This window comes from Fistularia commersonii, chromosome 20 (genome assembly GCF_037954325.1).
Source record: "Fistularia commersonii isolate RoL2024-O1a breed Wild chromosome 20, RoL_Fcom_v1.0, whole genome shotgun sequence".
Lineage (NCBI taxonomy): Eukaryota > Metazoa > Chordata > Actinopteri > Syngnathiformes > Fistulariidae > Fistularia > Fistularia commersonii.
This window is the reverse complement of record NC_141303.1, coordinates 4,415,715-4,438,383: the sequence shown is the minus strand read 5'-3', so window position 1 is coordinate 4,438,383 and position 22,669 is coordinate 4,415,715. Positions and strand designations below refer to the sequence as shown.

The following is a 22,669-nucleotide window of genomic DNA, read 5'->3' as shown; positions in this document are numbered from 1 at the left end:
CAGCCAGCTTTGCTGTGTATGGGCTCTAAAAGCCTGGTTTGCTTCCTCATCAAAATAAAATCATTCAAAAGATATATGACGCTAATGGCGCAACCAGTTAACTCATATTTATAAACGCGTATGACAAATGGATACTGAAGCATGTTCCTCTTCCTGGTGTATCTTGCAAAATTATTTTTTTATTTAAAGTTTTCAGTTTAATTTCTTGTTTTCATATAATTATCAAACAATTTTCAAGTATGTAGTATTGTGTTTTTAGGTGCTAGATTTTAGGTCATTTTGGAATCGTTTTTATTCAACACATGATTTTTTCTTATTTTGCTGATGTCATCCAAAGGTGTAAAATTGAGTGTTTTTTTTTTCCAGCATAACATTTTCAGGCCGTGCCCACAGGGGTAACGCAAACTGTGCTTGAAATTTCATGCTTTCCTTTTCTTCACTGACAGCTGAAAATCTTATTCTTGCAGGAAACACTGTCTTCACTCTGAGAGATAAACACTTGTGGTTTGGGTTGGATTGGTTGCAAAAGCCAAAAGCAAATGAAAAAGCTCCCACTTTAAACAGCTCTGTTTCCTTTGGTTTACAGTGGAGTTGCACAGCCTTGACTATATCAAAGAACATTAAATTCACCATTTTGTCCTGAGGATACAGCCAGTATTATTCCATTTTTTTTTTTAATTTGGAAGTACTACAACATGTATTCATTTCATCAAAACCATTATCACCAGACTTGCAGTGAAGGGCTGCTAAACTCACTTGTGCCATTTTAACTCACAATAACCCAGAAAAGTATTCATTAAGGGTTTTATATATAAAGAAGTTTTTGATGTAATATGTGAAGTTTCCAAAATTTTCTGGGAAAAAACAAGGTGGTAAAATACCTTCTTTCCTCAGTGTCAGATGTGCCTCTAAAGAAGACATACTCCATTTGTATAAGGAGATGTTACCTACATTTTCGGTCAGATTATTACTATCTATGTAGATACCGTTGTAACAATGACACTTTGCCATAAAAGCTTGACGCCTTTTAAATGTTTGATGCAGTAGTGTGTTCATGGTCTGAGTACAGTGCATAAATGTGAAAGCATTTAGTGTTTCCATCCTAACTGAGTCACAGTTCTGAAAGACAAATCTTTATATGCTTTGATTGATGATGTGTTGGCTGTTTTTTTTTTCTTTAGTTCATTAATTATGCCGTTGTGCGGTTTGTTTTGTTTTGACTGTAGAATGAATATCCTGCCATGTACAGATTTCAGCATGCGTATTTTGGGTTATTATAAAAATATGACATTTCTGTGACAACACTAGTTTTCAATTCACGTGGTTTGGTGGTTGACGAAAGATGTTGCAATTAAATAAGCTGTGGTTGTGATTATATGCCTTTGCTACTTGTTTCATTTCAATTATGGGGCCCGGCCCCTTTTCTGTAAATTGGGCAGGGATAATTTTGCCAAATTAAAAATCATTGGTCTCTTAAAATGAGATTTATTGTAGTGTTAAAGAAGTCACTGCAGCACAGGGAGTATTTCCTGTTTCCTGTGTTCCAGCTGGCTGAAGGATTCAAGGGATTATTTTCACCATGTTAGTGAGTTGTCATCATGGTCTATATGGACTTATGGTGCAAGAGTCTCTGACTGTTCTTTTGGTACGTACAATTCATAGGGGTTAGATGATTTTCAAAATTATTATGCATTCCTAACTTATTACTAACAGCCTATTTTGTTATTTAGAAATAACTTTCTTTAAATACACAAATTCAAGTAATTGTTTTCCATAGATATTTTTTCCATAGAATTAAAATTGTAAATACCAAAATATCAAGATAATGTCAAATGCACTATAGTTTAAAAAAAGGCACAAATAACCTAATAATCAGATATAAATCACTTTTGATCAAACCAAATAGAATTTGTATTTTTGTTTTGTTTTAAAAAAAAAAAAAAAAAAGCATTTTGGTGGTGACACGTTAAATTGATTAAAAGCCTGCTTGAAGATGCAACCCACCCAGTGACAATCAGCTGTGCTCCTTGAGGAAGCACTGATATACTTGTTTCTCTGGTGAATGTAAATATGATCTAATTTTTTTAAGCCAGTGGTGTTGGCTCTTACTAATAAAACCAATGAAAGCATCATTCATTTCCAGACTGCCAGAGAATTTGAAAATGGCTACTAAGGCACCTCTTTCTAAGGTGTCAGAAAGAGAGGAAGCTAAATGACAACAAAATGCATGAAGAATCTGCTATAAGCTGTATAAAAGAATGCCATGATAAGGATTAGTTCTCAATAAAACATCAAAAAAGGATTTACCTAAAAAAGCAGTGTTGAACTTCAAGAGAATATCCTTAGCAATACCATTGTCCCTATAAAGCATAATTTGCAAGAGAATAGTGAAAACATAAAAGAAGACGACACAAGTCTGTTAACATTGTGCCCAGGCTTACAGACCAAATAAGGACTCGTATGCACTTGCTACTCAATCTGTAAACAAAGTGGAGAGATTTTCACCTCAGTAAGAAGCATGATGTGATGCAGGGACAGTTGCAGTTAGAAAACCATTCCCTGCTGAGGACATTGAGCCCTCAACCACAATAAAACCAAATTGTGCTCAAAGTTTGTAACCTCCTTATTAGCTTATTTTGATAAAAGTATCCAATTTTCACTGAAACAATATTTTCAAATCAATTTTAGCTCTGCAAAAACATACCACAGCAGTACGAGAACACAACTGAAAGAGTATTGGAGGTCATAATGTCGGCCCTGGTACTGAAGGTACTAATCCAATTGGCCGTAATTGTTAGATCCATCAGTGCATCTGTTATTTCCCCCTGCCTCTGCTCACACAACATTGTCTGGTGAATTAGACATGATACTAAATGTCTCCCAGTAAGTAACGGAGGCTCCTGCAATCATCTTGTCTTGGATTTGTAATGTTTTGCTTTTATTACATTCATATTTAAGACTATTGCCTGTACTGGAAATGCAACAGCGCCTCCTGTAAGCTTGGTCAGTGAATTACAACAAGAAGATTCTGAGTAATAAGACATACTGGAAGGAGGACTCATTCAGGAAAAAATGAAACAATTTGATCATTCAGGTGGATTTTTTTGTATATTTTGTCCTCTTCTCAGGGGCTCTTTGGCCCATAATCAGTCGTGACAGGACACAATTCTGGCTCAAGAGTTACATCTGTACTACTGGGCATTACCTGCAACTGACACTCATATACTCATACTCCTGTAGCAGTTTATCATCTATTTTTAACCTTCCATTGTTGTTGTCTATGGCCTTTTTAATGTCTCTATTTATATTTATTGTTATTGCTTAATGTCTTTCGTTACCAGTCCCCTTCTCCGTACAGCTGCCACAACTGGATTTCCCTGATTGGGATCAAAAATTATTTTGATAAATTTGATAAATTATCTTGTCTTGTCTTACAATCCTACCCTCACTGGGCAATGCTAAATAAGGCAAGCTGTATCTCTTACTTACTTCATTTTATCTCTTCTGAAAACACTTGTTGGCCATGATAGTGACAGAATGTTGCTATTTACAGAGAAATCCTTTTCCTCAGGCAGTGACATTCTTTTTTTTTCCATTTCCTGCAAGAAAGACTCAGAACACAGAGATAGAGAAGTAAAGATCAAACAGTCAATTTTCCTTATTCACAACTTTAATTTAAGAATATACTTTGTTTAAAAAAAATCTCCTATTCTTCAGTCTTGATACAGAAAATAAAGGTGAGATTTTTTTGATCTCACCAAAAATCTACAGGCACATCATTTTCTATCTCCTCTATATCCGTCCCACAACAGGGATTTTTACAAAATGTATTCACATACCAGAGAGATCTTTTGCAGTTACACACCAGACAGGTTGGGAGAGATTAGCAACTCCAATAGGAAGGTTGAGGCTGTGAGCAGGGATTCAATGATATCATGAGGAGCCTCCTCCATCGTGTTAGTTTCTTTCTTACATAACAAGCAGCACATACATGACCAGTTTAACAGTCCTTTTTTGTCCCTGATCAGGAAGAGGCATGAGTACATGTGACTGCATTGGTACCAGCATACTGACATTTAAACAGAGAAAACAAAGGACATTACACAACTATATAAAATAATTTAAAGTGATATTCAACTCTTAGCCACACGAAAAACACCTTAGTATTTTTCTCATCTCACGTCTCAAAAACTTTACAGGAAAAACGAAGAAACCTAGATAATAGATTAAAATGAATTCTCTTTTCAGACAGTAACTGAGTTCAGTGATGCCAAACAAAGTGAAAAAAAAAAACAATTCTGAACATTATGTGAATGGTCATTTGAACAGAATACTTTTCTTGAAATAAACCTCTGCAGCTTAAGCAGCTGCTGAGAGCAAATTAAAGACAATTTAACATTGATGCAGGAGAACATACAAGACTTGGAATACGGGTTGTTACATTTTTCAACCTCCCGCCCCCACATTATAGATTCCAGAGACTTTTGACTGTTAGTGTGAAATTTCTCAGCTGTGGGGATAATAAGCAATTATCTTATCTAACCTGAAAGTATGTCTGGGCAATATAGGATAAAAAAAACCAACACAAAACCGCACACTGCAGAAGCCTTTCACAGGTATTTAAATAACACACATTTATCACAACATTGTGAATCTGAAATGTTGAGAAATTTCTGGCATTTCTTTACAGATAACATGGCAAATGTTAGTGCTATGTTTAATCTTATTAAATAATTCATTTCTGGATCATTTTAGAATTTAGTTTTGCAGAAAACATGATGGTCAAAATATCTTTTAACCTTAAGCATAACATAGGCATCATATGAATAATGATACTCACTTACTTTGAATCCCTGTAGGTAATAACTTTGGCTTTATTTTGGAGATTAATGGTTTCCCTTTCACACAAAAATTCATGTTACTGGTGACTTTTCTAGATAAAAGCACAGCAAGAGAAAGCATAACAAAATGCAGCAGATCGGAAAAACCTCTACGATTTTACATTCATTTCACACCTGAAGGGCTGTTGCTCTCTTCGTTTCCATCTGTCTCTTAGCCTCTCAAGTCTGTCATATCAGCGTCACTTAATAAGCGGCGGAGAAAAGTCTCCGCGATAATTAGTGCTATGTCACCGTACCATCTTTGACACTAAGAAGTAGTGACTTTACAATGACCTCATTCTAGTGGGATGCCTGTACTGGTGCTCAGTGACAGTTAAAGGAGAGTAACAGGGCCTCAACGGGATTCAACAGATCTGCACAGCCTGACAACCAACCGGCACCTTGCAGTTGGCCCCATGAGCCGTCCATCCATCCCATAGCGTGGGCTCAGGCGGACTGAGAGGGGGGAATGCGCCCCGCCCAGTACTTTTCATAAGCTGTTTGGAACATGTTTTTGCAGCTCAGCTTTGCATTTAGCCGAGAACAAATTAGGAAGGAGCCCCCCATCTTGCGGTGTAGCGAGTACGTCTCTTCGGGAGGCGGGGTGAGCCTATGTTTGAGCATCACTGGGATGAGATTATGAATTCTTTCGGTGGTCGACTGGGAGCCAAAGTCGAAAGCCTCTGTGGAGGCAAAAGCTTCACCGAGGATCATCACTGCATCCACGTGGGCATTCACCATTGCCTGGACATAAGGAGTGGGAATCACAACAACAAAGTTTATAAACATTTATAAAAAAAGGTCACAAGTTAATCCCAATTATTGATATTGGATCTGGGTTGGCTTGGGAAGATGGTTGTAAGGATCTATGTATCTTTGGACACAGGTTAATAGATTTAATAAAAGAAAATAAAAAAAAAAAAACATGACCAAAATAAGACTTTATGAATATCCATTGGTTATGTATGCAACTGCATGGAGGACATTTTTGTGCTTCTTAATGTCTTATTCTCTGAATAAAATTCATGTGAAAATGTAAGTAGACATTTAAGTCAAGATATATTCAAACATACACAGTTTAAACTCTTGAATATCATGTTGGCTCACCATGAGGAAAATTTGAACAAAAACTGCTGCCAACTCTTTGTTCCTCACATCTCCCCCCCCCACAACAATTGTGATGTAGAAAGACAAACAGAATGTTTACCTTGGACTCAAACCCAGTCAGGAACTTCATCTGAATGGATTTGTTTAGCACTCCCTCCCTGTCTCCCTCAGCAGCAGAACGGATCACCTGCCACCACAGAAACATAAGAAAGTCTTTATTCCGTCTCAAGTGCCCCTTTCCCAGCTTTGGGATGTTGCAGTATCTCATTTAAAGCACAGATTCTCATTCCCTCACAAGCTCTCACTAGGCATGAATTTGAGGAGTATGATATGGAATTCAAATTCCGATGGGGTTTCTATTTGCAGTCCAAGAAATACAACTTTTGTATGCTACAATCATAAACAATAAATAGTCTGTTGTATTAGTGAGCAGTATATTTGTACAGTAATGAACAGGGCAAAGTATTGAATAGGACATCACCTCTATGTAGGTATCAGTAAAACTTTGATCAAATCCTCTGGTGGCTCCAAAATCCAATAGCGCCACCTGAAGAGACATTTTGAACCAGTTCATTCTTTGTGACATGCACTCTTCACTATCATCGCTATAGTGAAGAGTGAGAAATATAGCATCAGCTATTGTATCAGCAGGATTCAGGCTTACTCTGTGTGTCTGTGGATCGTAGAAGAAGTTGGACCAGTTTGGGTCAGTCTGCATATATCTGAATTCAAACAACTCTCTGAGGCACAATATCAAGATGTTCTGGCAAATCTGAAGAAAAAAAAATATTGAAAAGATGAGAATTTGCCATTAAGTCTACCACACCAAGGCAAAAAAAGACATATGAAGAGGAGGAAAATAGGAAGAAAAACAATAAGAAGGAAGCATCTTCATTTCCTTCCACTAGAGGCCAGTGTGTGTGTGTATATACATATATATATATATATATATAAAATGATGTTTGAGTGAAACAGCCTCCTCTGACTCTATCAGTAAAACATCCATCCATCTGGTCATCTGCTGTACCTCATCCTTGAGCTCCTGAGTGAGACCTTCTGCCTGGTCTAGAGGAAATCCAGAGACCAGTTCTGTGGTCAGGACGTGGCTACTGCTAAGCTCCTCTATCACTTCTGGAACGTAGAAGAACGGATGGTCCTTAAGCAGCTCCCTGGGTCAGACAAATGAACAGACACATGGTTCAGCATGTAACAGCTTGACAAGAGGTTAACCTATAAGAAAAGAGTCGGCTGGATATATATTTGTCGACAATCATGCAAATGTTTTTGGGAATCCAACATGAGTTACTGGCTGCAATGTGTTGAGAGGGGGGAAGTGGCATCACCAGCTGGGATAAGAATATAACAGTAGAATGATAAGTGCAGTCAAATCATCAGACAAAAAAAAAAAAGTGACACAGAAATTGGGTGTCATGAGTATTAGAGGGTTTAGTGAGTCAGCGAAAACAATATGGTGAGTATTTGAGAAAGTACCCTGTAAGGACCTGGCTAGCAAACCAGATTCTTTATTGCTTAATCTGAAATCATAAACTTTGGAGTTGCTGAAATGTGGTAATAGCTAGTGGTTTAAAAGCAGCAACCACGTGCCGCTGCAAAGCACCTCCATAACTAACTCCTGTATTTACTGTGCTCTAATGAAATCTGATTTGTTTGTTCTCTCTTATCTTTTGAAACTTTCTCTTATGGCTCTACTTCCTCTTTAAGTCACTTAGCACATTCCCCTGCTGTGGGACAATTAAGACTTATCTTATTGCTTTCCCTCTGTTATGGGATTTGTTATCTTGCTCTCATGTGGCACCTTTGATGTGTGAGCGGCCGGATGGCAACTGATTATTAGAGTAAATAATGCTTTCGCCATATCGCAGGCCAAAATATATTAGAAGGAGAAGTTAAGATTTTGTAATTTTGTAGCTGAAGTCATACACCCAAAGACCATTTTTTTTCTTTGGATTAAACAATTCTAGTAAATCAAGAAAAGAAATACAAGCAATCGTTTGCATTTGTTTGCAATGTCTGATACAAGATATATAAAAGCTGCTGAGACCAACTATCGGAAGTGTCACAGTACAACAGCCAAATTTTCAGCCCAACACTCACCTAAATTTTTTTGCGCACTGGGCTTCTCTGATATAGTCACACTCCAATGCCAGTTCTCTTCTCATTACATCAATCAGGTGCTCTGGAAATAAACCTAAATAACCCCAAAAACAATACAAACAGAAAAGGAGAGAAAACGCTTGAAACAGATGCTATGATCTAAATAAAGCGGTAAAGAACTCTGGAGCAGATAGTGACTGTAAAAATGAAATAAAAAGATGAAGGGCATCAGCGTGTTGTGTTTGCAGACACAATTGTGTTTGCAAATCCTTATGACTTGTGGGAACGAGTACCTTCGGGCAGAGCATTGCTCATATTCAGCACGGTCATCAGATTGTTGACATCACTGTTGATACTCTGAGCCACGCCTGGATACTAGGATAGGACACAGAACCCAGTAGAGGGTAAGATATCTTTTCAACAGTTGTATCTAATAAGGATGGAAACACAGAGCTGGCTTAGTTTTTCAACTGAAACGCCAGAAAGTCTCATGCAATGAGGTGCAAGAGGTAGGTTGCTTAGACATTGACCACAACTTTATTGTCAATGTAAAATGTTTTTTGACCCAAAGATTCCACTAAAGATTTTTATGCACATGTGGATAGAAACCACATGTAATCCTTCATTCGTGATCATTTTAAATTAAAAACCCTTTCAACCTCTGCAGTAGAACGATGACTTATCCAGTTCTTAGAATGTCTTCTCGCACAAATGAATTGGTGAGAACATTAAGCATCTTGAAATGATCTATAACAGAATTATTCCCTCAAGGAAGAAAAGTAATGTCTTAATAATTTTAATGACATTTCAGATATTTTATGATTCCACACTTGCTGCTGAGTCAATTTCATAGAATAGGGAAATTTTTAGTGATTTCATGCAGATTTTGGGACAACCTCTTGCTAATTATTATTATGTATGTAAAAACATCAGTGATAAAGGATCCTAGATGAACACTTTTCCATCACAGCAAGAAATCATTAGTCTTTGGCACATTTACTTTTAGAACACAGAAACATTTGAGATCCCCTGCATTAAGTACCAGTATTACCTAGTTGCTGGCTTAGATAGTGCTTAGACAAAGCATGTGTGTCTGATTTAACAACACTCATCTTAAGATGTAAACAAAACGGACCTGGATCAGATAACGTGGTTTCTCTCTGCTTGACAGCTTGACAAACCACTCGGGTGGTTTGCTTTCATAACACAGAGCAGTGCTGCACGCACACGCACACGTGCGCGCACGCACGCACGCACGCACACACACACACAGTTACCTGTATTTTCATGGCCACCTCCCTGCCATCCTTCATCCTGGCTAGGTGAACCTGGCCGATGGAAGCTGCAGCAAAGGGGCGCTCTTCGAATGACTCAAGCTTGTCCCTCCAATTAGGACCCAAGTCGCTGTTTAATGCTTTCTGTGCATGGACAAAGACATGATGAGGAGATGGAACAAAAAAAACACTGTCTTTGACAATCAAAAAGTGAAAACGGAATTTACATATTTTGATTCTGATTTTTTGTCTTGTCTTCCTTTGATGACATGATACCTATGCTTGCTTTAATCGTGATGAATAGTTTTTGTTTGTTTTTTTACATTTTGCTGTGTGCCTTTCTATGGTTCTGGTGTGACAGCTTCAATTTTGTAAGGTCATGCATTTATTCAGCATCATTCAATATTTTGGTTTGTTTTTATTTGCTGTCATTTGAGTTACAAATTTAAAGTCGGTCATGTCAGGTACTTTAGTAATAGGTTGTTGATTAACTGATTAACTTGTTTGGATTAACCTCTGCAGAGCCCCTTAAAATATGTCTGCTGAATTACATAACATTTTACACAATCTTAATCTTGCTTTAAAAAAAAACAAAAATATTACAATATGGATATTTGCATCATGCATCTCAAAATGGAACACAACATTAGATTAATTGAACAGAACAAAATTTTACCGTCATTTGTTTGATGGGCATGAAGTCAGCGCTTTGCCGCACACGCTCAAATATTTTGGCTAGTTGAGGGTTGATAAAAGCATCATCTGAAAAAGAATAATAAAAAGAATTAAATAAACTCTCTTCAAGTGGGTTAAACTTTTACTGTCATAAATGGTCACTGTTGACTGTTTAATGCCAGAAATATCAGAGCCATGTTTCTAGTATGATTTTTTCATCGATAAATGGACCTCACAAAATTCTTAATGATTTAGATTCAGCCTAAAGGAAGCAAACTCAAATACAGGATGAGCAGTTTATGATTAAGTTGCTATTGTATTATCGGTTTAGTTTAATAAAGAACAGTGTAAGGAAATACAATTTCCAGTCTAGTCATTTTATTGGGCCTGAAAGCAGTTCATCACTGCTTTCATGAAAATGAGATTATATATCGTTTATTTATACCAACTACACTGCATAGTGTCAAAGGAAGTGACGGCTGCTGAAGTGGCGTGTATACAAGCTGATATAGTTATATTAGAACTGGAAATAATTTCTCTAACAGAAAGATCATCAAGGAAAAGTGATGAAGGCTACTCCATTTAAGACATATGTTTATAGTATTTAGTTTCACCTGCAGCAGTGACAATAGATCTCAAGTACTAAATGCCCTTCCTTCTCCAAACAGATTCCCTGGATCTCACACAGATGGCTGTTTCTCATAAAACCATCTGTCATTAGATGGGCTTTTGAACACCGAGGTGTGATTTTAACCTGCTGATTTAGAAGACATGTTTTAGTGATCAGATGACAAAGTGTTTCATAGCTTTTGAAGGCCAAAGAGGTTGCCTTGCGTTGTTCAACAACAGAAGATCAACGTGACTTTTTGTCCATGATTTATGTATTATTTTTCACTAGTAGGTCAAGAGGGAAATCTAAGGTTGAAATGCAAAGAATACAAACACCATGCAATGTCTCTTTGCTGAAACTTAATCAGTTAAGTTCCTTCTCAAATATTGTTTCTGATTTACTTCACCAACTACACTCTAAGCTTTGCATAAACACGTTTGTGATGTGGAACAAAGGGCATCGGCCAAGGTTAGGCTCATGGTCCTGCAGTCATAAACAAAAATAATGATGTGTTTACAGCTGTTACCCGACACGACCCTATTCACTGTGCCAGGATGTTTAGTTGACTGCCTTCTTTCCATCACCTGTTTTGGAAGTGTACAGTGTGTGTAGTAAGAGAAAGGACCAAAAACCTAAAATGCACCAACCACAAATGTTGAAAAAAATCTTTTTATAATAAACAAAATCTATACCCAGAAATCAAATGTATCCAGTCATTACACAACATCTTACTGGTAAAGAAAACTCAACAAAAAGTGATCTGCTGAAATTACTGTCCAGTATCAAGCGTTTTCTTTTCTGGGAATCTTCTACAATCCAGAGTCTCATGTGCTTTACAATTTTTCTCAACTGCGTTTTACTGGAATTTGGCACCGTTTCCATTTGGAAAGGAATGTGTGTTTTTTTCTGGAGCTGTTTCTTCCCTTGACTGTTAGTCTCTGGCAGACCAGCTCATAGTTTCTCCTCTGTCTTAATGTAAGTTTGCTGAACTTAATGGAAAAGTTTTACAATCCAGCTTGTTTGAAAAACAACATGCAGTACACACATGTCAGTAAGTTCCTCTTTGGCGAGCTAGTCTTCAGCCAGTCTAAGTCAAGAGGAAGAGGTGAATATATATAAAACAGATACATGATCAGCATTATATTGAAGAATATGGAAATGGTTCATCAGGTGTTTGGCTATATTTGAAACCACCTACACGCTTTTCTCTCTCTCCAACCTTCTTATTATCTGTCTTGATTTCACTCTCAATATGCATCTCTCATGATTTATTCATTTCATTCTTTGGGTAAGTATGCCTTTGGTACTTACCTTGAATGCTAAGCATCTGTCCAAGTTTTAGTGCTGCTCCTCTAACTTTACATAAAGTTCTGACAATCCGTTCAGCATTGGCCTCTGACAGAAAAGGGCTTGAGTCCAAAACAGATTTTTTGCCGTTACCTGCAACAGCAGCAGCAAAAAATAAACAAATACATAAATAAAGCAGGTTTAATTCAAAATAATTCCAGTATTATTCAATAGCTGTTAGCTATGAAATGTACGATAATAAGCTATCAAATTATGGTGCAACATTCAAAGGAACATTTGGTAAGCTGGTAAAGGTATTCATTGCTGACATACAATAATCAGTAGGTCAAAAGTTAAGATATGATTTAGTGTGAATTGAGTCTGTCTCAAATGGGCTTTAACTAGAATTCAGTCTATAGGCATGTACATTTGTGTACACACACTTGAATTAGAGTGTGCACAAACACACACGTGCGCGCGCACACACACAGCAATGCGCCAATGGCATAGACTTGCTGCTTTACACCGTTTCAGCTTAGGTCTGTTTATGGATTAGCAGCCTCACAGTGCAAAGCAGGAATGTCTGGTGAGGTGGCAAGGAGGGGGTAGGTGGCCTAATTCCACCCATAGATTGCATAAAAAAAGCGCACACTGGCTTTATCTTTACTTGCTTACTCATAACAACAGGTATTAGGAAAGGTACACTTTAACAACAATGTTGTTTAAAGGATCTGGCAGCCATAGCCTGGTTGGCTCTTACTTAAGCCCAAGTATTATGCTAAGGCTGACAATTGCAAGAAAAAAAGCACTGAATTTAGAAGGCATTTTAAAATAATTTCAGTGCAAATTTTGGAGTTTCACAGCTGATTTATCCATGCACCCATAACAAGCATTAAGAATCGACTCAATATGAAATGACATAACTGTATATGATCAAATATTTGTATTGAAGTTCTGGATATTATCCCAAGGTGTTACTAAGAAATCATGTTGATGAAAACAGGGCATTGGCAGAGGAAAAATTGGCAAAACAAAATACTTCAAGAGCATTAAAATGCCCCAATATTAATGTAAATGCAGTATGCACTTCTTTTCACTAACTATTACTCTTGGTTAGCATGTTTGTGTTACCTTCTGCACCATTATGTCGGATGGTCTTCTTTGCAACTTCTGCCAGAGCGCCAATACCCAAACCCACGGCTAAACCTTTGGCAAACACAAACAACACTGCAGATCATTTCAAGGTAACATTAAAAGCTATAAAATAACAGCACATGGAATAAAGTGCACATCATCATATACACAGGGATCTCCTCAAATACTTGAGCGCATTCATGTAAGGGCACATGGGACCAAAATGCTAATATAAGAAATGTAACACAACAGATAACTACCTCTATTCTATAGACAAGCACTGATTCACTAACAACTAAAAGAATTGCAATAATGCTGCAGAGCAGATGCACCGAGTAATCAAACTGCTAAAATAAGAGTCCCATACTAATTTTCAGTTGCATGGTGTCCCTATATCAAAATAACAAAAGTTTGACAGATCTATATTAAACAGAATTTGCAAAAATTGCATTACCAAACTTACTTAGCAACTATATTTAAAAACAACTCTTCATTTCCTTGTTCCCAATTTTTTTAATACTTGCAAGAGAGTTGGATTCTTCTTGCAAAGGACATTTTACTGCATGCAGTCCAGGAACAATTCGCTGAGTAAACGCATGCAGACTAATATGGCCTGTTTAAAAAGAAACTTGTCTTTTAGCTGCAGCCGTACTTTCCTTCAGATGCTCGGTCAATCGACTGTGTAGCTAAAAAAAGTTTTTGTTTAGATTGGACACCAGAGTTTTTTGAATTGCAACAGTAAGGTATCCTAGAATTGTTATTATGAGTACTATAAACTGCCATAGTAGGCGATCTTTATATTTCTTCAGACTCAGGGTATTTTAATTCATATGAATACATAATTCAGATGAGACAAACTCAATTTCTTATTTTTGAATAGTTAATAATGAAATATGATACATTTAATGTAGGGAGTACAGGAGACAAAAATCTGTCTGACAGGAACACTTGAGTTTGGGGCTGTTATTGTTTGAGTTCCTTTGAGTCTGGTCAGTGAGTTACATAATACAGCTTTATATAATCAGTTAGAGGGGCAGCCTACAGTGCCACAAACACAAAATGCAACAGCACACGGACAAATCGGGACGTAGTGTGCTGCAGATGCAATACCTATGTTGGCAGTGTATTTCATCATCTGTCAAACAGGACAGGTTTGCTGTCCATGTCCTCTTTCAGCGTGTTTGTGTGTATCTGTACATTATAACATAGTCTTTGTGACTATGTTTGTCTTCCATACTCAGGCTATATTTACCATGTATTTATTTATTCCTCGTCATCAGCATCCACATACTCTAAAGCTATCATTTTATATACACCATACTGTTGTGTATGAACTTCTGTTCTACCCAACATCTCACGTAGAGCCAAAAATGTTTTCGCTGTTCAGAGTTTAAAACAAGAAGATATGTAAAGCTGAAGAAGTTTTTAAAGTATTTTGTATTTGTTGTGTTTTTGCAGTTCATGAATAGCAAAACTAAATTTATTTCTAAAAATTAATTGTCACAGATATATTTAAACAGCACAAATCAATTATTTGCTTCTCCAACATGCATGAGGGTGTGCTGAAATATAACATGGAAATGTCAGTTATTTCAATACGTGTGTGTGTTTGTGTGGCTCCTTTCAAGTATGCATTTTCATGTAATTTGTCTCCATTTCTGGTGAACACTCTTCTCAAAATTTAAAATGCACAACAGCAAATTTCAGGGGGCAAATAAATACACTTACACAGCAGATGAGCCAGCATCAGGTCACCGTATGTAATTGTACACATGGAATACACTCCATACAGTCCATGACTACACCAAGCACAAGTGTCTGTCTATCATTTTCCCCCCAGAGTGGCTGCAGCATTGCTTTCGTCATATCTTGTATTCAGAGCCTGATATATCCAAGTAAATAGTCCTGAGCAAACCATGAGTTTCACTGACTCACGGGGAGACAGCAAAGTATGGTTGCCGTGACCAGTTCTTCAAGGAAACATTTCAAATGAACTTGAAGAGGGTTCTGTTTGAAATATGTCTTAGTAATAAAGGAAAAACCTTGAAAATATTGTACATATGTGGGAGTCTCTGGGCTGCCATGGGAACATTTTTACCACCCCTTCCCCTATTTTACACAATCTGAATGTTATTCCTAGAGCTAGAGATTGTAGGTTGCTTTTGTTTTTGCTGTTTTCAGCTGATGCAAGGTACTTTTTAGCTTATGTAATGTCTAGAATTAGAAAAGGGGACAATAATGAACTCAGTATTCTTTTGCTTAAATTTGTAAATCACTTCATCCAGCTAAGAATAATTTATCTTTGGCCACAACAGATTAACTACCCTGAAAAAAAACAGCAGTTTAGATGAAGTTTTGTGCTGCCTTTAATAGCCTGAACAAATCATAATCAGACTGATAGGAGTCTATTCTGGTGATTGTTAGATACAGCCTGATAGTTTTTGATGTTTTGAATGTTTCCTTCTGTGTAAAAGGAAATTTCTTCGACAGAGGACCTTAATAAATCTTAAGACCAACTTACAGATACAGTGTTACAAAGAGCCAGAGAAACAGCCAGATCATGTTACCTCCAAAGTTAGCCAGCCTGCTGAGTCGGGTCACTGGCACTTTCCTTTCTCTGGCTCTCTCACTCAACTGAACAAGACACAGCACAAGACAGACATTTTTAAAATGTTTTTACAAAAAGTAGAAAGCTCCCTGCTCTCATATGTAATTACCATCTGTTTGTGCGGTTTGCTCTCAGCCCTCTTGCTTTGTCTGGCTTTATCAATGTCTTGAGCAGTTAGCCCCCCCACCGTGGATGGGTCTTGATGGTAGTCTCTCTGTTGCCTGAATGAATGACTGTATAGTCGTCCCCACAAATGTCTGTTCAGATGGCAGCCATAAAGATGATGGTGTCCAACAAAACATCTGCCAGACGAGAAGCAATCAGGATGACCTTCACCCTCAAAAGTGCAGAAAAACCTGAGCTGGCTTCATACCTGGAGTCGTGGTGATAAGATCGGGTCTGTCCTCCAAACTGACTGCTGGGATCTTTGTATCCATCAAACAAGGACTGTTTCCCATTGAAATTGCTATCTCCTGTTGCAAAGCTGGGACTGCCTGATTCTTCATTCTTGCTTGACGGGTGATCTACCATGAAATCCTCCTCCTTGAACTCAGAGGCCTGGAATGCACTGTCACCCTGAGAGAAGTCAAATTCTGACTCTGAGGAAGAGGTTTGGTGCTGACCGGACAGCTCCTAAATAGCAAAAACAAAACACATAAATTCTCTATACAGTAAAAAAAAAAGACTGTAATGAGATTGTTTGCTGCATATACAAGTTAAAATAACGGATTTTTAAAAATACAATTTCGTTTATTTGTGATTTCTCCAATGAAACTTACATTTGAAGGAGACAAAACTAGATTTTGGGAGTGATAATGAATGGAGTTCAAGCCGTACAGGACATAAAAAAATCAAAGTTGTCATAATTCCTATTTTAGTCAAGTGTCATGTCTGCTTACATTGTGTTATAAAATATCTTATCTGACATATTTTGGTCACGTATGGGGGGAAATATAAAACAAATTTAGATACTTTAATAAAAAAAACTTTTAGACAAATGAAATAATACAAATTATTGTTGACTGACCACAACTTGAAAAGATCCGTTATATTTTTTTAAATACTGTGTATTTCCAAAGATTGATATGGCTTGTTGGAGAATGTAACATCAACTTTAAATTCCTTTTACATAGATAAGTGAATTAATTAAGGAAGGACATTTGAATATTGGGGACATGTACAGATGGGTTTCAATTTTGGGAGTTACAGGTAGAATTACATTAGAGACTAAATAAAACTGCCATTCTGCTGAATAGCAAAATGGCTCTAATGTGTAATAATTTGTTGCAGTACTGACTCACAACTCTCGGTTTATTACTATGCAGAGTCTGTGTAATGAGTTAACAGAAGGAGACACACCTGTGCTTTCATCATGGCAGCAGAAAGGCCTTGTTCAGCAGCAGACTGGATGTTTTGAACAGCAGCACCAATACCAGGAACCCCTGAGTTTTTTTGTTCACACACACAGGCTATATTTGGCTTCTTTGCCTCAATACGGTTTAAACAAACAGCTCAAAAAATAATCACAAATGTTTTTTTAACTGCTGAGGGCATCGCAATTACAAACAGGTAGTACTGGATAATATCACCATTAATATTATGACACAAAACTGACAGTGAATCAAATACTTTATTTAATACAAAAAACAAACACAATTTCACCTTCAACATCCAGTCAGGCTTTATTTCATGGTATTCAATATAATGGGAGAAAAAAATTTAACCCAGTTACTAACCTGTCCCAGTGCGCAGTGTGCTGGCCTGTGTCTCAATGATTGCTTGGCTTAACTTGACCAAGCCTCTCATCACTAACGTCATATCACCTGCCATGATGGACTGAAGATGGAGAGGCGGGGGGGGAAATACAAGGGAAAACACTTGACGAATATCAAATCAGTCATGTTATATCTTCATTTATAAATGCAAGGTCTGAAAGTCAAAGTGGGTTCGCATAGTATATTTTCGATCAAGCACGTAATGTTAGACACCTGAACTCATCATAAATAAAGTGAGACAAAAACAGGGGAACAATATCAGTGGGAATATCTGTCCTTGACAAAGTCTCAGCAGCCTTGAAAAACATGCACAGTCACAGCTGTCACATTTTGAGATAGCTTTAATACTTGACTTTAAATACTCATGACCTCTGACTCCTGTCAGCACATGCACGTATGCAAGAAAGGTAGTAGGAATCCTGTGTATGCACGAACACTGACGAAGTGTGAGTGTGAGCCTGGAAAAGATGAAGGAGAGCTATGGATGTCGCTGCTGCTGCCTGTACTAGCTATTTCTGTGCCTGTTTGGCTAATGTGGGCGCACGTGTTTGATTCTCAAAGACACCAAAGCTCCACTAATAGAGCCGAGAGGATGTTACAAGATCCAAGAGAGTGTGGTGCATATTGTTTTCACCTTGTAAATCTGTGCTTGTGTTGTGGGAAATGTTTTGCTGTAACTGTCCTACTGTAGAAGGAAATGCAACAGGTGATTTTGAGTATAAACCAAATTGAGTATGACTATCAATTTTACAGCAACAACAAAAGTTACAACAATACAGTGACACCGGTACATCACTCAGAAAAGGGTTTTATGACAGGGGCAGTCATTTGTATACAGTCAAGTTTTATATTGATAAGAGTATACAAAAAAAAAGCATCTGTCAAGGAATAATACTCTTTCGAGATACTTTTTTTAGGCCAAACTATAAATAAAATATATATATATATGTACATACACAAACACACACACATATATATATATATATATATATATATATATATATACACACATACACACACACACACATATATATATATATATATATATATATATATATATATATATATATATGTGTGTGTGTGTTTTTTATTAACCATAGACCATTAAGGAATGAATCTCAAATGTTAAAAATGTATTGTTTAGGGTATAAAAAAAACAAAATATGAGTTGAATGCCTCAAACAACCATTCTCTCAAGGTGAGCAGGGAGTAACTTCAGTGCTTGCAAACATAGAGCCCAATTATAACTCTACATAAGAAATAGAGACGCAATGCAACAACTTAAGCTAATAACTCCCTAATTAGATATTTATTATAAGCTATTTTCACCACAGACTGGTGCTCATTTCCTAAATTATAGATTTGTTCTCGATAAAATAAACAGGATGATTGGAATCCTTTTCTGCAGGTATGGCAAGCTGTCTTAAGCAGATTGATTCTTCACCGCTCCGCAGCTCTTATGGCTTCTCACATACGGTGACCCTCCCCAGGATTAAAATACTAACATGGAGGAAATCTGAACACAAAACAGGAGTACAGAAACTAAAGGGTGACACCATGTTGGCAGCATCGAATACAGTTATAGGGTGGCCAAAATACCAACAAGTCAAGTGCTAGGATGACGGGATCTATTGCAAGATAGCAGATGTCAATAAGACACCATTTCCCGTGTCAGTCATTTACCAAATGTTATGACAAAAAGAAAAGAATTCTCACAAATATATTGATCTGAATTGATGTTGATGAACAGCGCCACAGGTACATGTTTTTTTTTGCAAACGTTTTTGTAACATGGCAAGCATGCCATTCCACTGCTAGTTTACAGAAGTGAAAACATGCTCAAACACAACACTGCCGACAATTCAGACCAAGCAGGAAAAAAGCTGTTGCTCGAAGGGTTGTCATGAGTCAGTAAGAGACTCATCTACTTCTGAGCAGAGGGGTTTGCTCACTGCAGACTGACTGTGATTGGTAGGAAATGAATGACAGTCCTGCAGAACTATTTTGAAGCTTTTTTGGATGCTATAAAAACTTGTGCTTGCCAGCTTCAGATCTATCACTACCAGCATCACTTGTAGGAATTGAATGTGTCACTTTGTTAAAAGCCCTAAATAAACTGCACCCTCTCGCAAACGTTAGGACAGATTTCTTTCAGAAGTCATGCATTGTTAAATGGTATAAGTCATTTCATCATGATTTATGCCACCATACTGTCTTTATAATGTAATTCTGAAAGTAATGCAAAGTAATAAATGATAACTTAAATTTCAAACCCTCAAGAGAAGAAAAACACGACATGTAATGCATGAAATGAAAGGCACAAGGCAACCCTAGAAAGCATGCAAAACTTTGTTTTTGCAAAAGCTTACTTTTTCTCCAAATATCAACATTTTTACCCAGGTTTTGCAAATTACTGTTCTCCAACAAACTTAAAAACTACAGCTGCTGAAATCAACATGGAGTTAAAGTTAGAAAAGATGATTATTATATTCATAAATGTGATAAATTATATTCATAAATGTGACTATTTTGCTGCACAGGAGAGTTCCTTTACGAACATAGATAACAGCATTTACTCTTTTTCAAGTTAAGATTCAAAATTGGGCAGGAGGTATTTCAAAATGTAGTTGAGCAACTTCCCATTTCAGTGTGACTATGAGTGCCGTTTAAATGCATACACTTCTTCAAAACTGCAAGCAAAGAAACAAAATTGTGGGTCTATTTGGGCCAATATTATATGCACAAAGGACTGACAGTACAAAAATAACTTGAGGCTTGAATGGTTAGACCTTTTCAGTTAAACTTCTTTCAACCTAACATCCTACATATATTATAGGACACGCAAAATGAAATCGCGATGACTCAACCAATCATGAACTTATAAATTCTAATTAATCAGTTCATTGCTCTATCCAAGGGGACATTTGTGCTAACTTGGTAGGAATAGCCTTGATGGGTCAAGAGTTATTGAGTTTCAAATGGAACAGATGTGATTTTATACTGCATTGCCTTCCTTCAGAGCTATCACTGCAACATTACAAATATGAAGTAAAATAAAGTAGAGAGAAGGAAGGGATGAGGAAAAACCTAGTTGTGTTGCCCAGAGGGCCAGAGTCCTCCAGAAGACTTTTTGTGAAAGTGAACTGACAGAGATTAACCACAGTATTGTATAGCAAAAACAAATACACACCTAAAGCCTCAGCTGTTGTGTCAGCTCTGCTGTCATCCCCCAACAAGATGTTGACGGACTCCTTTGAAAATAGTCTTCTGTCTATGTCTGCACAAGGGCAGATATTGTTCAGAGCTCCTTCTGGCAACTGACCTCATTGTAAGGGTCAGGATTTAATAATCACATCCCATTCTGTAGAGGTTTTTTTTTTTTTAGTTTTTCTGCTTGTCTGCGTCTATATCAGTACAAAAATCCAAGAGGCAAACATTCATTTTCATTGCCTGAGTTACTGCCAGCTTGTCGTGGCTTGCAAAATCAAACAATAACCCATTTCAGCAACAAATTATCAGTCAAAACAAACAATCAAATCTTGACTTGGGTTGTAAATGTCCTAGTACTTATAGGCTTGCTATTACGGTTTCTGAAATGCAATATCCAAATACGTTAACACATGGTAAATTTAAAATTTATTAATCCAAATGTCTATCTGACGTTTTATGAGGGGAGATGTACACAAAGTGTAGTATTACCTGATAGGTTTAGCTCAGAGTACAAGCAGTTACATATTGATGATCAATGTGCCTCTATTGGTGTGTCAAAGAGAGAATTAGACACAATAATCACAATCATGCATGATTGATAAGAACATTTAAAGTATTTGCATGAATGAAGATAACAACTGATCAAATTGCAACGTGTTTGAGATTTCAAACGTCATTATGGTGGCAACAATTAAACAGTATAGAGACAAATATATGGTAATTTCTGCGCTTTCACACTTATATACGCTAGGTTAAAAAAAGGAAAAGGAAGGCAAAGTTGATTACCCTGATTCTTAGAAAGACACACGGGTTAATGAAGGTAAATAAACAAATATAGTTATAACATACACTTATCACTTAAAGTTACTTTTCGTGGCTATTTCTCGTGTAACCGTGTAATTTCTCCACATTTTGCTGGCGTATGTGTTTCTAAATTACATAACGAATATTTGACTTTCAGCAATGACAACAGTAAAAACATGGCTCCCCCCAGTTTACTGTGTACCAAAAGGTTACAATTAGGCCAGCAAGCTTTCCAACTCGCGGTTAGCTGCCCATTTTCCACATTACAGAACTGTTTAAATACATCATCAAAGTCATTTATTTAGAAGTTGTGTTAACGTGGGTGTCTTATAAAACAAATAAAAATAAAAATAAAACAAATAAAAAAAACTCCGTGGGCGTGGAAGTTAGCATCCCCGCGTTCAATAACAAGCCCGCTGTTAAGCTAGCAGGGAGAGATTTACCACGGCCGTCAGTCCGGGAAGCCGGACCGTCCGAACCGCTTCTCGCTCGGCGCCGCGGTTCGCACGTCGGCTTGAAAGTTGTGGGAGCTCGGCGTCCATAAACGCCAGGCGGGTCAGCACCGTTAACCCCGGGGGGTTGACATGTCTGAGCGGCTCGGAGTTTTCCACAAAACAAAACCACCGTGAAGGTGTTTCAAACTCTCACCTGCTGCTGCTGCTGCTGCTTCTGTTGTTGTTGTTATTGACCCACTCGTTCCTTCAACTCCCCGACGAGGTAAAACTCAATACACTTATCACTTTATTCAAATACGACAACAAATTGTCGTATTTTACCCCCGGTAGCGGTCAGCTAGCTCGGCGTGTCCCCCCCCTCCCTTCGCCGTGTCTTTGCCTTTTAATCCACAGCGTGTGACTGTGTGGCTCCACGCCACGAGGCGAGACTTATTTACCAACTCCACGCAGCAGCCTGAGCCCAGCGTTAACTCCACCCGCCCACGGTGCAGCCCACATATACGCTCATAGTCTATTTTAGATAGAAACACCCGAAATACACTTCTTACATGCATGATTCGATCATATATCTACCAGGAAAATGATTTATAAATAACGTTTTTGAATGTTTTTTTTTTAATGTTTTTTTACATTTCATTTTGAATGTGTTTTTTTTTACGTAAATGTCTCATCTGGACAAATGGAAATGACTTCATATTCGTTAAAAAGAAAAAAAAAGTGGAAGAGTGTATTTAC

General features: G+C 37.4%; 1 protein-coding gene across 2 annotated transcripts; it reads right to left on the bottom strand.

The window, feature by feature from the left end:
• Positions 1-3,652: 3,652 nt before the first annotated feature.
• Positions 3,653-22,344, bottom strand: coq8aa (coenzyme Q8A, genome duplicate a). 2 transcript variants are annotated; one of them, XM_086166605.1, is made up of 17 exons: positions 22,128-22,344; positions 17,427-17,526; positions 17,050-17,132; positions 16,064-16,323; positions 15,800-15,992; positions 15,650-15,716; positions 13,080-13,154; positions 11,973-12,101; positions 10,053-10,138; positions 9,380-9,520; positions 8,396-8,477; positions 8,103-8,196; positions 7,015-7,156; positions 6,652-6,759; positions 6,469-6,534; positions 6,088-6,174; positions 3,653-5,624 (listed from the first exon to the last, which is right to left on the bottom strand). In XM_086166605.1, the coding sequence occupies exons 2-17, from the start codon at positions 17,518-17,520 to the stop codon at positions 5,328-5,330; spliced, it is 2,004 nt and encodes a 667-aa protein (XP_086022731.1). In that variant the 5' UTR covers positions 17,521-17,526; positions 22,128-22,344; the 3' UTR covers positions 3,653-5,327. The 2 variants fall into 2 exon arrangements, with proteins under 2 accessions (XP_086022731.1, XP_086022732.1); XM_086166606.1 differs by having other exon boundaries at positions 17,427-17,529; positions 22,137-22,344.
• Positions 22,345-22,669: the final 325 nt, after the last annotated feature.

Coding starts and splice junctions, on each gene's coding strand:
- coq8aa (XM_086166605.1), bottom strand. CDS start 17,520: ATGGCAGGTGATATGACGTTAGTGATGAGAGGCTTGGTCAAGTTAAGC. Junction 10,139..11,972: donor ACAGATGCTTAGCATTCAAG/GTAAGTACCAAA, acceptor ATTCTTTTTCAG/ATGATGCTTTTATCAACCCT. Junction 8,478..9,379: donor AGGTGGCCATGAAAATACAG/GTAACTGTGTGT, acceptor GTCCTATCCTAG/TATCCAGGCGTGGCTCAGAG.